The sequence below is a fragment of the Simochromis diagramma genome, unplaced genomic scaffold (assembly GCF_900408965.1).
Source record: "Simochromis diagramma unplaced genomic scaffold, fSimDia1.1 OVJJ01000304.1, whole genome shotgun sequence".
Taxonomy (NCBI): Eukaryota; Metazoa; Chordata; class Actinopteri; order Cichliformes; family Cichlidae; genus Simochromis; species Simochromis diagramma.
The window spans coordinates 3,522,076-3,534,449 of record NW_024387030.1 but is presented as its reverse complement, the minus strand read 5'-3'; the positions used below and the strand labels follow the sequence as shown (position 1 = coordinate 3,534,449).

Genomic DNA, 12,374 nt, shown 5'->3' with positions numbered 1-12,374 from the left:
TGTCGTACCCTCAGATCCTGCCTGTGTGTTCCAGTTGGTGGTTTCATGTTTGGTTTCTGTTTTGTTTGGTGCCAGCAATAAAGCTGAGGTTTTCAGTTACATTTCCATCTCTGAGTCCTGCACTTGGATCCACACCTCCACCTGCCCGCACACAGAGCCCTGACAGCTGCAGTACGTGCGCCACATTTGCGCGCTATCAGAAAGTGCCAAACGGTGCCCTGGTGGAGTGAGGAGCTGTAAGGAGAAGTAGAGTGCTCTGTTTATATTCTAAAAATGTTTTAAGCTAGCTTGTTTCAGAGATTCTGTACAGCAGAATGTTTTCCAAAAGCACACATACACTTTTTACAGTGTGTACCACCTGATAAAAATGTCAAGCTCTCCTAAGTACCACTATGAAAGAATGAAACCCATAAATCTTACAGCACAAAATTAGTATTATTAAATTAGTAAAATTAGTGTCTGCAGTAAATATTTTTATTTGTAATAATTTATTCTGTTTTGGGAGTGTTTTTTTTTTTTATGTATCTGTATTATATTATACATACACATTAAAAGTGAATCTCTGTCCAAAAAATGCACTCAGTTTACTTTTTACTCACTATGAGCATCATTCATTATTCTCCCCCAGTAATTAAGGTTAGGATATGTATTTTTTTTATTCCAATCCATTCTTCTTTGGCAGCATTTAAACAACCTTTATCAGATTTGATGGTTTTGTTACAGACTTTTCAAAAAAGTGTTTTGCTTTTCTTTCACAAATGTGGGGATTAAATTGTGTTAAAATGTACAAAACAGTGATGTCATGTTTTGAGACGAGGACCCAGGGACAGAGAGACTTGATGAATTTAAGAATCGTATGATTTATCTTGCCTGGCTGGGCAGCTCTCTGGGTGCTCAGCACCCCCAAAGCTCTAATCCTAGAATCGCCCCTGGCTGCAACAATGAGTGATGTCACCGTGAAGATCAAAAATCTAACAGTTGTTTTTTTGTTCTCCTAGTTTGATCATCATGGGAAGGAAAGAATAAAGAACTAAGAGCTAAGTTTGTTGTTGTTTGATGCAAAGGCTTCGAGGAAAATGGAGCAAGGCTGTTGCATATGAAAAAAAGGGCAACAAAACAAAGACTCTCATAGAATATTCATCAATTCTGCTCCTACACTACAGCTTTAATAAGGAGAAAAACAAACCCAATCAGCCCCACATCAGTGGTTATGAACAACAATATAATCGCTACATTATATATGAAAACGGAGAAATTATCATATCATCCACATCACTGTGATCCAGCAGCATCTACTATGGCAGCAGGAGAATGGTGTATATGTAACCTCTAAAACACTGGTGTGTGCTTTCTCTAATATCAAATCAAACAGATTTCATCAGCACAGGCACATTCATAAAAGATAATCGTGCACGGGAAATAAATAGAGAAAAGCTTTTTCATTACCTCCTCATCACATATAGATCAAACATTTATTACCCTTGATCAAACATTTATTACCCCGTGCATTTAAAAAAGTAAGTAGACAGAGCTCACATTACTCACTGTCAACACGGTCTGCACTTTCATTGTGTTTTTATCTTTCTAGTATCAGAATTAGTAACACTTTAATCAGTCTGGCAATAAGTATACACGAGTATGTTTAATAGAAAGAAATTGAAAGAAAAACATGCATTGAATATTTTATCATCTGCATACAGAAACCACTCAAAAGGTTTCACTTTCTTTCCCTTCAGCCTATGGCCCAACAAAGCAGCTGTTCTGATTTCTTTAGACTGAACCTGGCCATTGGCATGTGTCCTCCTTAGCTCCAGCCGTCATTATCCATCTTCATCTCTCCCTCCATCTGAGCAGATAGCTCGCTCTTCCTCCACTTCCTCTTCACCTATTCTGTCTGTAACAATCCTCACTCGTGTTCACTGCAGTGAACCCAGTAGTCCTGCAGTAGACCTCGACCGTTGGAAGCAATAAAAAACAAACGCACAAGTGATTTAAATTTTTTTTTGCATTAAAGCACCAGGAGGCACCTACTGCAAGGTCTAATCATATTTACAGCAATCTATCAAAATATATTTATTTCACCTGTCGATACAAATGCTTCCAAACGTCTTATCTCCTTTTAAGCACCTATCTCTTTAAAGTTTTTGGCTTTTTGTTTAATTTTACTCATGTTGGAAGAAATATTATACACTACTAAATATATTTTTGTGTTTTTTTATATACTAAATGCTAATTTGTGTGACTAATTAGTAAAATCTTGTTCAGATTTGATTTGATACTAATGAATGTATGTGTCACAGGTTTGATTGACAGCTTACGTTTGCATGTTGAAGCTTATTTTGTTAAGAGAATATTCAAAAACAAAGAGTGGACGTGAAGGAAACGTTATACAGTAGATTCAGATGCTTCACCAAAATTTTGCACTAACTGTTTGGGAATTACACATTGTTTTATACAGAGTCTCTATTTTCAGAGTCTTAAAATGAACTTGACAAGCTAACATGATTTTACATATAAGAACTCTTTTTAATCATCTTTGCATTCAGTGACTGTCTGACGTCTGTGATGCTCTGCCAGGCTTTTACTGCAGCCACTTTCAGCTCCTGTTTGTTTGTGGGTCTCTGTGCCTTCATTTTGTCTTCAGCATGACCTTTTGCCATTGAAGAGTATTTCCGTTTTTTGCCTTGAGAAACTCTTGGGTTACTATTACAGTATACTTTGGGTCATTATCCATTTGTACTGTGAAGCCCAATTAGTTTTGCAGCATTTAGCTGAATCTGAGCAGAGATTATATCCTTGTACACTTCAAAATTCACCCTACTGCTTCTATCAGTAGTCACATCATCGATGAACATTAGTGGCAGCCATACATGACAATGCCACAACACTGCTTCCACCATGTTTGAATAATCTTCACCTCATGAGCTCTTCCTTCCCGTTCTCTATGCTTTGGTCTTCCCATCATTTTGATACTGGTTACTCTTGGTAAGCACATAAGCGATTGAAGATTGTGGTAAAAAAGTGCTTTGGTTGATCAAATAGAGCAGAAAAAGCCATATAATTATAGTTTATTTTTACTATTACATTCACAATTGGGATAAGCTTAAAGGCAATCTTACAAATTTAAAACAAGATGCTTGACAGACAGCTTGTATGTGTGCATATGGGGAAAAAAACCCTGCAATAACACAGAAATGGAATTTAAAAACAAGAAGCATCACAGAGCAGCGGCAGAGTGACGCGGCCGTCACTCATGGAGACCTGCGTAGTAGCTGCTCTTCGTCATGACTCTGAGAACATGGGAAGCCGGCGCACAGACAGTGCTGCCAGACCCAATAACGTAAACATAATGAGCTGTAATGTTTGGAGGGAACAGCCAAGTGTTAGTTTCTGCACCCTCCGCACCAGCTTGTGAGCTTCTCCCGTTGCCTGGCCTTGAGCATGGTTAGATAACACTGCATTAGATAACGGTGCACAAAACTTAAGAAAATGCCTGTTGGCTTCTTTCAGCACACATTATCAACAACAAAAGGCAACAAACAAAACTTATGACGAAAACTTGCTCTGATTTGGATTCTTTTATCTTACTTTTATTTTCTTATTCACCTTGTTGCAAAAAAAAAAAGAAAAAAAAAAAGATATGCTTGTTATACAGGAGAAGAAATATAAGAAGCTAAGAGATGCACATGTCCTCATTATGAGATGCTATGATAAAAAACAATGTTTTAGGCTCATATAGTTTCAGGTAAACTATGAAATTCAAAGATTCCTGTGAGTTATTCTGTCTCACAGCAAAACAAAAATCGGCAATGTAATTTCACCAACAACAGCATGCTTGCATTTTTCACTCAAGCAAGAATATGGTTAAAAATAGCTACTACTCTGCATTTAGTAAAACATGTCTTTGCATAATAATGGCTACTTGCTCCTTTGAGAAGGTAAATGAAAGCAGCTCCTAGACTCCCTGTTCTCTTTTTATGCAGATGATGATGCTGTCTGGGGAGACTGTCATTACAATAGCGATGGTTTGATTTTGCAGCTGTTTTTTTTTTTTTTTTTTTGCATGAAAGAATAGCTGAGAATGGGCGTAAAATAAAAGGAGGGTGTCGTGAGGTGAATAGGGCGCCAATGTCGTAGAGTAGTGTAATGAAAGAGTAGGTGAAGGAAGAGGACAGATAAGCAGGGAGGCTATAAACAGTGAGATATAATACAATGACAATGTAAGAAGATAGCAAGAAGAAACTGAGGGAAAGAAGGGAAGTGGTTAAAAAATAAATAAATAGAGACAGTACTGCACCTTTCTGCAGACTCATGTCTACCATGCGAGGTTCGGCCAGCTCCAGGAAGAAGTTCTTGTTTTTCTCATACTCCTCATCGTCAATTATTTTCACGTGAACAAATTTGCTGCAAGAGGGAGGAGGGGAGGAGGAAGGGGGGGGGGCGTGAGAGAAAAAAGGACAGAAAAGGAGAGAGAGGGGAAAGAGAAGAAGAAAAAGGTTAATTTGTGATGGAGGGACACAGGAAGTGTGCTGTAAGTAGGATTAATAATCAGCATGGAAGAAAGGTTAGGAGGTGGAAGGTCAGCTTGCTTTGGACCAGCCTGTCTGTCAGCAGCTGGACATGACACACACACTGGTTTCAGTGAGCTCATTGGCTACAACGGGTGTCATGACAACCACATTTATCACGTCGCCAGACACAAGTGGAACGAGTAAGAGGGAGGAGAAGCACACCACGGCAGGGCAGATAAAAAGAGCACAATGAACTGAAAACAGCAGCGTGTAATCACTCGGGTTGTAAAATGTGTAAACGAACATTTCGCAAGGGCAAGAAGGTGAATGAAGGATAAATGAAAAAAACTGCCACTACTACCTAAATTGATTTTTGCGGCTCAGTGTTTCAGTCAGAACCCCTTTAAACGAGATGGCCGGCTGGACACAGCGAGAGCTCGGCCACCTCTCGAGGCACAGACGTGGCAGAGGAAAGAGAGAAGTAGCTCGTTGCTGAGTTCACTGCTCCGGTTTGGGGAGAACACCCCTTTAATGAAGTGGAATGTCTGGAGGGCTCAGGCTCCTTCTCTGGAAAAGGACTGCTTGTGACATCACCACACAGAAACAGCTCAATATGGCACCTCAGCCCCAGCAGCGTTCTCACCACTGATCGCCCTAATTGATCTTTATAAAGAGTTATCGACAAGCGCAGGCAGTTAAGTGGTCAGTAGGTACCCAGATGCCTCAGTGCCTTGCCATATCGCAGCAGGAACTCCTCGAGGAACAGCTCTGTTGGATTCAACGGGATTCACGAACACAGCTCATCGCACGTTGTCTGGTGCTGGAAAATATAAGCAAATTCAAGTCTTGCTGCATCCAATACATCAAGGCCTTGAAAGCATTCCCTGCAAGCACAGACAGGTCAACAATACTTAACAGCGACGCTGCCGCCCCTCAGATAGGGATGACACACTTCATTATGCGTCTGACATCTTCACAGGAAGACGCTTTTCGTCTTCATCTGCCAAAAAACACAATTTTCCGCATGTTATTTAGGGAAAGTACTTGGAAAGCAGGGGTTCAGCTAATAAGATAAGTAGCAGGGAAGCATTCATTATGTATAGCTGCTCATGTATCATGTATCAAGTCAAAAAGCAGCTCCCTCTCCCAAAATCCCGCTGATGTACTTCCAGCACCATGACATGTAGCGCCGCTTGTGTCAGTCAAAGCACTGACACGCACAGAAGTCTGCCGCACAAACCAGCATGCTGCACACATGCCACGCATATAAAACTCCTAATCCGAGCATCTCGAGAGGAATGAAAATGCATAAGTAACCTTGCTGTAATGTATAGCCAAATTCCTGTCTCTGCCCGGGATATTTTCTAGATCTGAATTTGAATTGCTGCGGGGTGTGAGCCTATAGTTTCAACCTGTTAGCACAAAAAAGATCCATGTTTGTCTTTCCCCCTCTCCTTTCACATTAGATCGGCAGGTGAGACGTCTCCAGTGCTGTGAAAAGCGCCTCGTTTGTCATCAGGACTGAAAGAAGAAAGACCTGGAGTCTAATGAGCAAGTGGAACACGGCACACACACACACACACACACACACACACACACACACACACACACACACACACACACACACACACACACACACACACACACACACGGCCTGGCTGCTGTAGGCAACGGTAATCTGGCCTGACATTCACAGCGAAGCTACAAATGCAGCCTCTCGATTAATCTAATCCCACATGCAAAAACCCCCAAAACGGCTACATATTTAATGACGCTGAGGAAAAAGGAGCTACAGGACCCAGATTCCCAACTTTCTCTACGCACTTACTACAGTTTTCAAGCCAAGATGCTATCCTTGCTTTTAGATCCTTAGGTTAATTTAGAAATAGGCAACAAATAATTAGACAAGTGAAATTTTTTATGCCTTAAACCTAAAAGAGTCACATTAGACACAATAATCTTAAAGTTATTGGATTTCTGCACTGATTAAACCTAATATAGTAGAAAATCATCTGGAAAAAAATATAATCATATTTAATTTTCCATGACAGTTTGACCAACCTGACAAGGGACTGATGCCAATGAAAATGATCTTCTAATAATAAATGACCATATTAGTGTTATTGAGTAACTTCTCAAAGAATGAGTCACATTCATTAGATTCTCCGGACATTTAGCAGGCAAATGAGTAAATGAGATCACAAAATTAATTTTTTTTGTTTGTGTTGATAACAGAGTAAGCATCATGCTTTTGGAGCCTCTTCAACTGAAGTCAGTAATAACCTTTCTGCATATTGGATACTACACTCCTGCACACCCAATAGGCTCTGGTTTTAGGCTTTTAAAAATCTAGGCCAGGGGTCTCCAACTGCAGGCCTCGAGGGCCGGTGTCCTGCAGTTTTTAGATGTGTCCTTGATCCAACACAGCTGATTTAAATGGCTAAATGAACTCCTCAACATGTCTTAAAGTTCTCCAGAGGCCTGGTAATGAGCTAATCATTTGATTCAGGTGTGTAGACCCAGTGTGAGATCTAAAACCTGCAGGACACCGGCCCTTGAGGCCTGGAGTTGGAGACCCCTGATCTAGGCAATGAAAGGAGATTTTATCCAATCACAAGCCTGTTTAGACAAGATCAGTACAAACCATAGTTTGCAGGGATGGTAATGGCATAGGACGAAGGTAAAGGGGCAGCTATGGACTATGGTTCACTCCTCCGCAAAGTTATACACTTTTCTCACCTGCTGGTTTAAAAAACTAAAAACTATTTGTTTTTTATTGTAAAAGACTGTGGTTTGGTTTTAAACACACACCTTCATATCAGTAATGCTTTATGTTGACAAGTTAGAAGTGACAGCCCTGTCTCACTAATGCCACAACCTAGTGTGTCACGCACCACCGCCAAAGGACACCTTGTGCGTAAGCGAGACACAGTGAGCAAGTGAGAAAAAGAAGAGGAAGGGTGAGAAGATAAGAGATAATAGAAAAGGAGTCCATACAATAAGTCCTTATTATAAGTTTGTATATGACTGGTGGCAAAAAAAAGGAAAAGAAAATATCTGTGTCCTGCAGTGTTCCCTTTTTCTAATTTAGAGTAATATTCACACCCATGGGCCACACTTCACAAAGCATCGCAATCATAACTGCCGACAGGCTAAATATAATCACGCACAAACCTATACAGTGCTTAACAAATTTATGTAAACATCCATCGTTAAAACAAGAAAACAAATGTTTTGGAAATCTGTCAAAAACTCAGTCATGTCCAGAGGGCCGGCTCAAAATTTGGTTATAACAACATTAATTCGGTTTTGTTATTTGCAAAATAAATACCATTATTTTTAGTTTTGAACAAGTCAGAAATGAATCATACATAACATTCAGCCACTAAAATGACTCACACAAACAATTAATTTTGGTAAGTAATTTGGCATTATAATAAAAAATAATAATGACACACTCGACTATTTTTTATGCATTTTTTGCAAAATGGTAAATTTGAAAATTCATGGATAGCATTAAAAATGTCATTCAGATTAAAAGACTAGCACACACTAGTAGGTTAAACATTATTTTGGTAATTACCAATACTGTAGGACAGCTGTGGCATAAACCTTAAACTGGGTGGGGTTTAATAAATTTGTTAGACACTGTGCATGACATGAGATTTGTCTGTGAAAATTGTCAATAATTCGTTCATTCAGGCAGGTTGATACAGTTTGTGTGAGTGCATTGTCAAACATCTGCTGTGCACACTGACGCAAACCAGAGTGTTTAAAGAGAAGTTTTAATATCGCCTTTATCTACAGGGAGTGGTGTAACAGCAAAGCTTTGGATTGATGTGTTGACATAAAAGACACAGAGGGTTTGATAAAGTGATACAGTATACACAGACACACAAAGTACTGTAAGCTTCTGCTGCTCTGGTTTTATTTCTAGTTTTTTGATACATGTTTTTGAGTATGAGCTGCTGTGATATTAGTTTTTCGGAGGTGTAACAGGTATTTTCATGAACCAGTTGAGATGTGATTATCTAAACACTTATCTTTAGTCATTCTTTATGCAGTTAGCTTGACATGCGCATTACAAAGGAGAAAAAAGCAGCAGAGGTACAAAGACAAATGCATAGTGTTGATATGCAATTTCATATTAGTAATTTACTATATTTACTGACATGTAACAGAGAAATATGTGTGCAAAATACCAAGAAATAACAATTCAATCTATTAAATATATTAAATGACATGAGAAAATGGTACATGTCTTCAAATGAAGCTGCATGACATGGAAGTAAATAGTGGATGTTATTCTACCTTTAATTATAAAAACAGGCTAATAGTGATAACACAGGGACAAAGGTGGCAGATGGTGGCTTTACACATTAGCACAGGATGCTATAGCGTAATATACAGTAGTGTGCAGCAGTCTTGAGCCACCCCTCATTTCTTTCTATTTTGCTGCTAAGGAGCCAGACTTTTTTAACCTCCTAGGACCTGTGTGGACATCACATTTTGGGTTGTCTAGACCAAAATACAAAATTTTGCTCTACAAGTGCCTGATATCCACTTACGAGGACATTATACTGCCACTGTTCTATCGAAATTTAAAGCAAATGTCCTCATGTGGATTTCATTGTTCTCAGAAAATACAAAATCAGGTTAAAAAAAAATTAAAATAATCTTTGTTTTTACATTCATCAGGTCCCAATCAGTCCAAAGAGCAAAGAGACATTAAAAATGCATGCCATGAAAGAGCTCAGGTTTTAGGAGGTTGTGATCTTGAGCAGTAGTTCTTCAGGCTTTCTGAAGCATTTTTTCTTTGGACATTGTCGGCCTTTTCACTCATTTTCATTCCAGTCCTTGTACATGATCATTTTCAGAGGAATGTTTTTTTGTTAAGCCACTCAATACTGACCTATGAATCATTCAAGCATAAAAAAGGCACCTAACTCAATTGATGCACCAGTATTGTGCCTGTAATATTACAGTCAAAGAAACAATTTTAAATGTTATCTTTTGGCACTTTATTACCAGCAGCCTGCTGCAAAAATGTATAATTTGGTCCCTTTTGTTTAACTGAATCAATGAAAAATGACAAAGGTAACACAGCTTGACAGGCATAAACAAATATTTTTGCCCCAACAAGGTGATTCTTAAAGAGCTAACAGCCAGTATATCTCAGTATACAGTATATCTCTGCATGGTGTGTAGTGTGTGCTTCAAAAATATTATGAAACTGGTCAAGTGGAGGACAAAAAACAGTGGCAGTCCTGAAAAAAAGAAAAAAAGAAAAAAAAAAAAAAAACTATCTAGAGCAGATGACTTTCAGAACAGTATCTGAAAGGTATGTCCTCGATGGGGAAAAAATCCAGCAAAGACCTGACACAAGACCTGACAGTTGCATCTGGCCCTTTAGTTGATCCATATACTGTTCACTGAAATGGTCTCAGTGGAAGCATGGCTGTCAAGAAGCCTTTTTTAAGGAAGGAGAAAAGGGAGAAAAGGCTGAGGAGTGCCAAATTACACAAGAACTGGGCTGAAATTCACAGGTAACAGGACTTATGGAGTGATGAATAATTTGAAATCCAAATTGTCAATATGCAGGAGAGAGATACAACAGAGGTACAACTGTGTACAGCCATCTCTAAAACACGGTGGAGGTTCTGTCATAATTCTTGGCTGCTTTTTAGCGAACGCTGTTGGAGATCATGCGAACACAGAAACATACAATCAGATATATTAATCCACCATCTAGAAAGCATCCGATTGGCATTTTCATACTGGCAGAGCACTTAAATATTATAGAGAAGGCAAATTTACTGATGAGCAGGATTTGAAGTGTTTATGTATATGGTGGGGAAAAAAATTAAGTAAATATTAATAAGTAGTTTAATGTCAGTCAGAAAGGCTCTACTTTTGGTACATGACTGCGAGCTGCGAGGTTAGAGCAGGATAGAACTTGTGACTCAGGAAACAAAGTTTCTGTACTTCCTGTAACTCTCAACAGATTGTAGTTCTGCACTGTACTTACAGTAGAAAGGCAAGTAAGCAAGACAGTCATTAAGTATATTACCCATGATGCCAAACTAATCCTTCAATGATGCTATCTGTAGCAAGTGGCTTTAATCCTTGTACCCCCTTACTGCATCCCTTTACTGTTCTACTTCTATGGAAATTGTGTTTGCGCTAAAATGTGGAAAAAATAATAAGTCATAAAGCTCAAGTATGAAATTCAGCAAAAATAACATCAAGTTGAATCTGCTCAGTTCTGTGTCATTGAATATGCATTCTTTGTTATGAAATAAGAAACACATCATGCAGGAAAGTACAGCAGAGTAAAAATGATGTCAGTCTTCGCACCAGCGTCCTCATTTGTTAAAGTGAATTACCCTAATGTGTCAGAATTAATGTGATAATGATTTATTGATGCTAACATACTAGACATGACGCCCTTAAGTTGAGTATTAGTGTGGGAAGTGCCAGTGGGTAATGACAGACGATTAGAGGGTTCACACCTCCGCTGCACTGGGCTGCCGGGCGGCCAGCAGTCTCTGTGCTCCCCAAGTCCAAAGCAGATGGAGAAGAGGAAAAAAAGAGGGATGGGGGGAGGGAGGAGAAAAAAGTAAAGGGAATGAGACATGAAAGTGGAGGTGGTGCAGGGAGCCAAAGAGAGAGAGGGAGAAGAGATGGAGAGGCTGATACAGAGTGCCTCTTTCTCCCTCTGTTCTGTGGCCAAAATCCACACTGCAGCTGAAATTTGCTTTAGCTGCCACCTCCTCTCCATTTTCAGATGCCTCTTCTTCGACAGCAGATTTACTGTTTTGGTCTCCTCGCTGGCTTCCGTTCCACAAACACTAAATAATACAACCGCTCAGAGTGTGAAGCCACTGTGGTGGAGTAACACATCAGAGGAGGTGATATGTGAGATGTGTGATATCCAATCTCCAGTTTGACTTTTTGCTTGTCTGTTGGTGCAGACTGACCCTCAGATTATTGCTCAGCTTTTCAGCAAAGTTCTCTCTTTTTGAGAAAATCTTTGGAAAGACTCGGGTACTCAGGCAGCTGAAAGCATTGCAATTAAATGTGACCTTTTTTTTTTTCCAGGGTCGTCCTTCTCTATAAAACACCTGCTAACACGAACCTGCTGTCTTTCTGGTTTAAACTAAAGACAGTGTGTCCAAAATGTCTTTCCTCTGTTTCCATCGACTGAGTTGCTTTTTCACCCTCACGCAAGGCTGCTTTTACACAGCATGCACGAAGGGACTCGAGCAGGGTTTTTAAACAGAACCCATTACTTCTACTTCAATGGAGCAGCCCTTGTTGGTTGTAGGATTGTGAGAAGTTCACTTCCTAAAAAGTTTTTGTAGTAAACATCATTTGAATATTGCTAGAGGTAAAAGCAAACATGTCATAAAAGATCAGTAAAAACCAAATATTCCTAAACCAATCTCTTTTCCTTCGACAGATCTTGGAGACATCTCCGCACAAAATACTAAATAAAGCGAAGCCTATAAAGTCAGGGCGAGGACAAGGGGGGTGAAAAAAAGGCCCGGTGCCCTGTGGGAAATCAGTGCCTTAATTAAGCAGGCCTGGTTTCTGTCACCAAGCACAGGGATTATGGGCCTTGCTCATTATAGTCCTGATTATTGCTTTTCCCCAGCAATCACAGAAAAAAAGCCAGTAAACACATTTGTCAATGATTTCTTGCCAATCTGACAAGCTCACATTAGATTTAATATTCCACACCCAGCAGGCCTACATGACTGGTCTTCCTCTTACGCTCATCTTACTTTCATTCTTTTCATCCCTAAAAAGAAATCAAACTATACTTGACCTACTAGTAATCATCTCAAAGAGCAAAAGCCT

At 39.5% G+C, this 12,374-nt stretch overlaps 1 protein-coding gene across 5 annotated transcripts in view; it reads right to left on the bottom strand.

The window, feature by feature from the left end:
* Positions 1-12,374, bottom strand: part of slc8a3 (solute carrier family 8 member 3) — a 123,391-nt gene that overhangs the window by 37,158 nt on the left and 73,859 nt on the right. For 4 of the 5 annotated variants that reach the window (XM_040042765.1, XM_040042764.1, XM_040042767.1 and 1 more), the window contains exon 3: positions 4,298-4,404. The exons of the other annotated variant lie outside the window; for it this stretch is intronic. In XM_040042765.1, the coding sequence (XP_039898699.1) occupies positions 4,298-4,404 (107 nt within the window). The remainder of the gene's footprint in view (positions 1-4,297; positions 4,405-12,374) is intronic. 5 annotated transcript variants of the gene reach the window in all.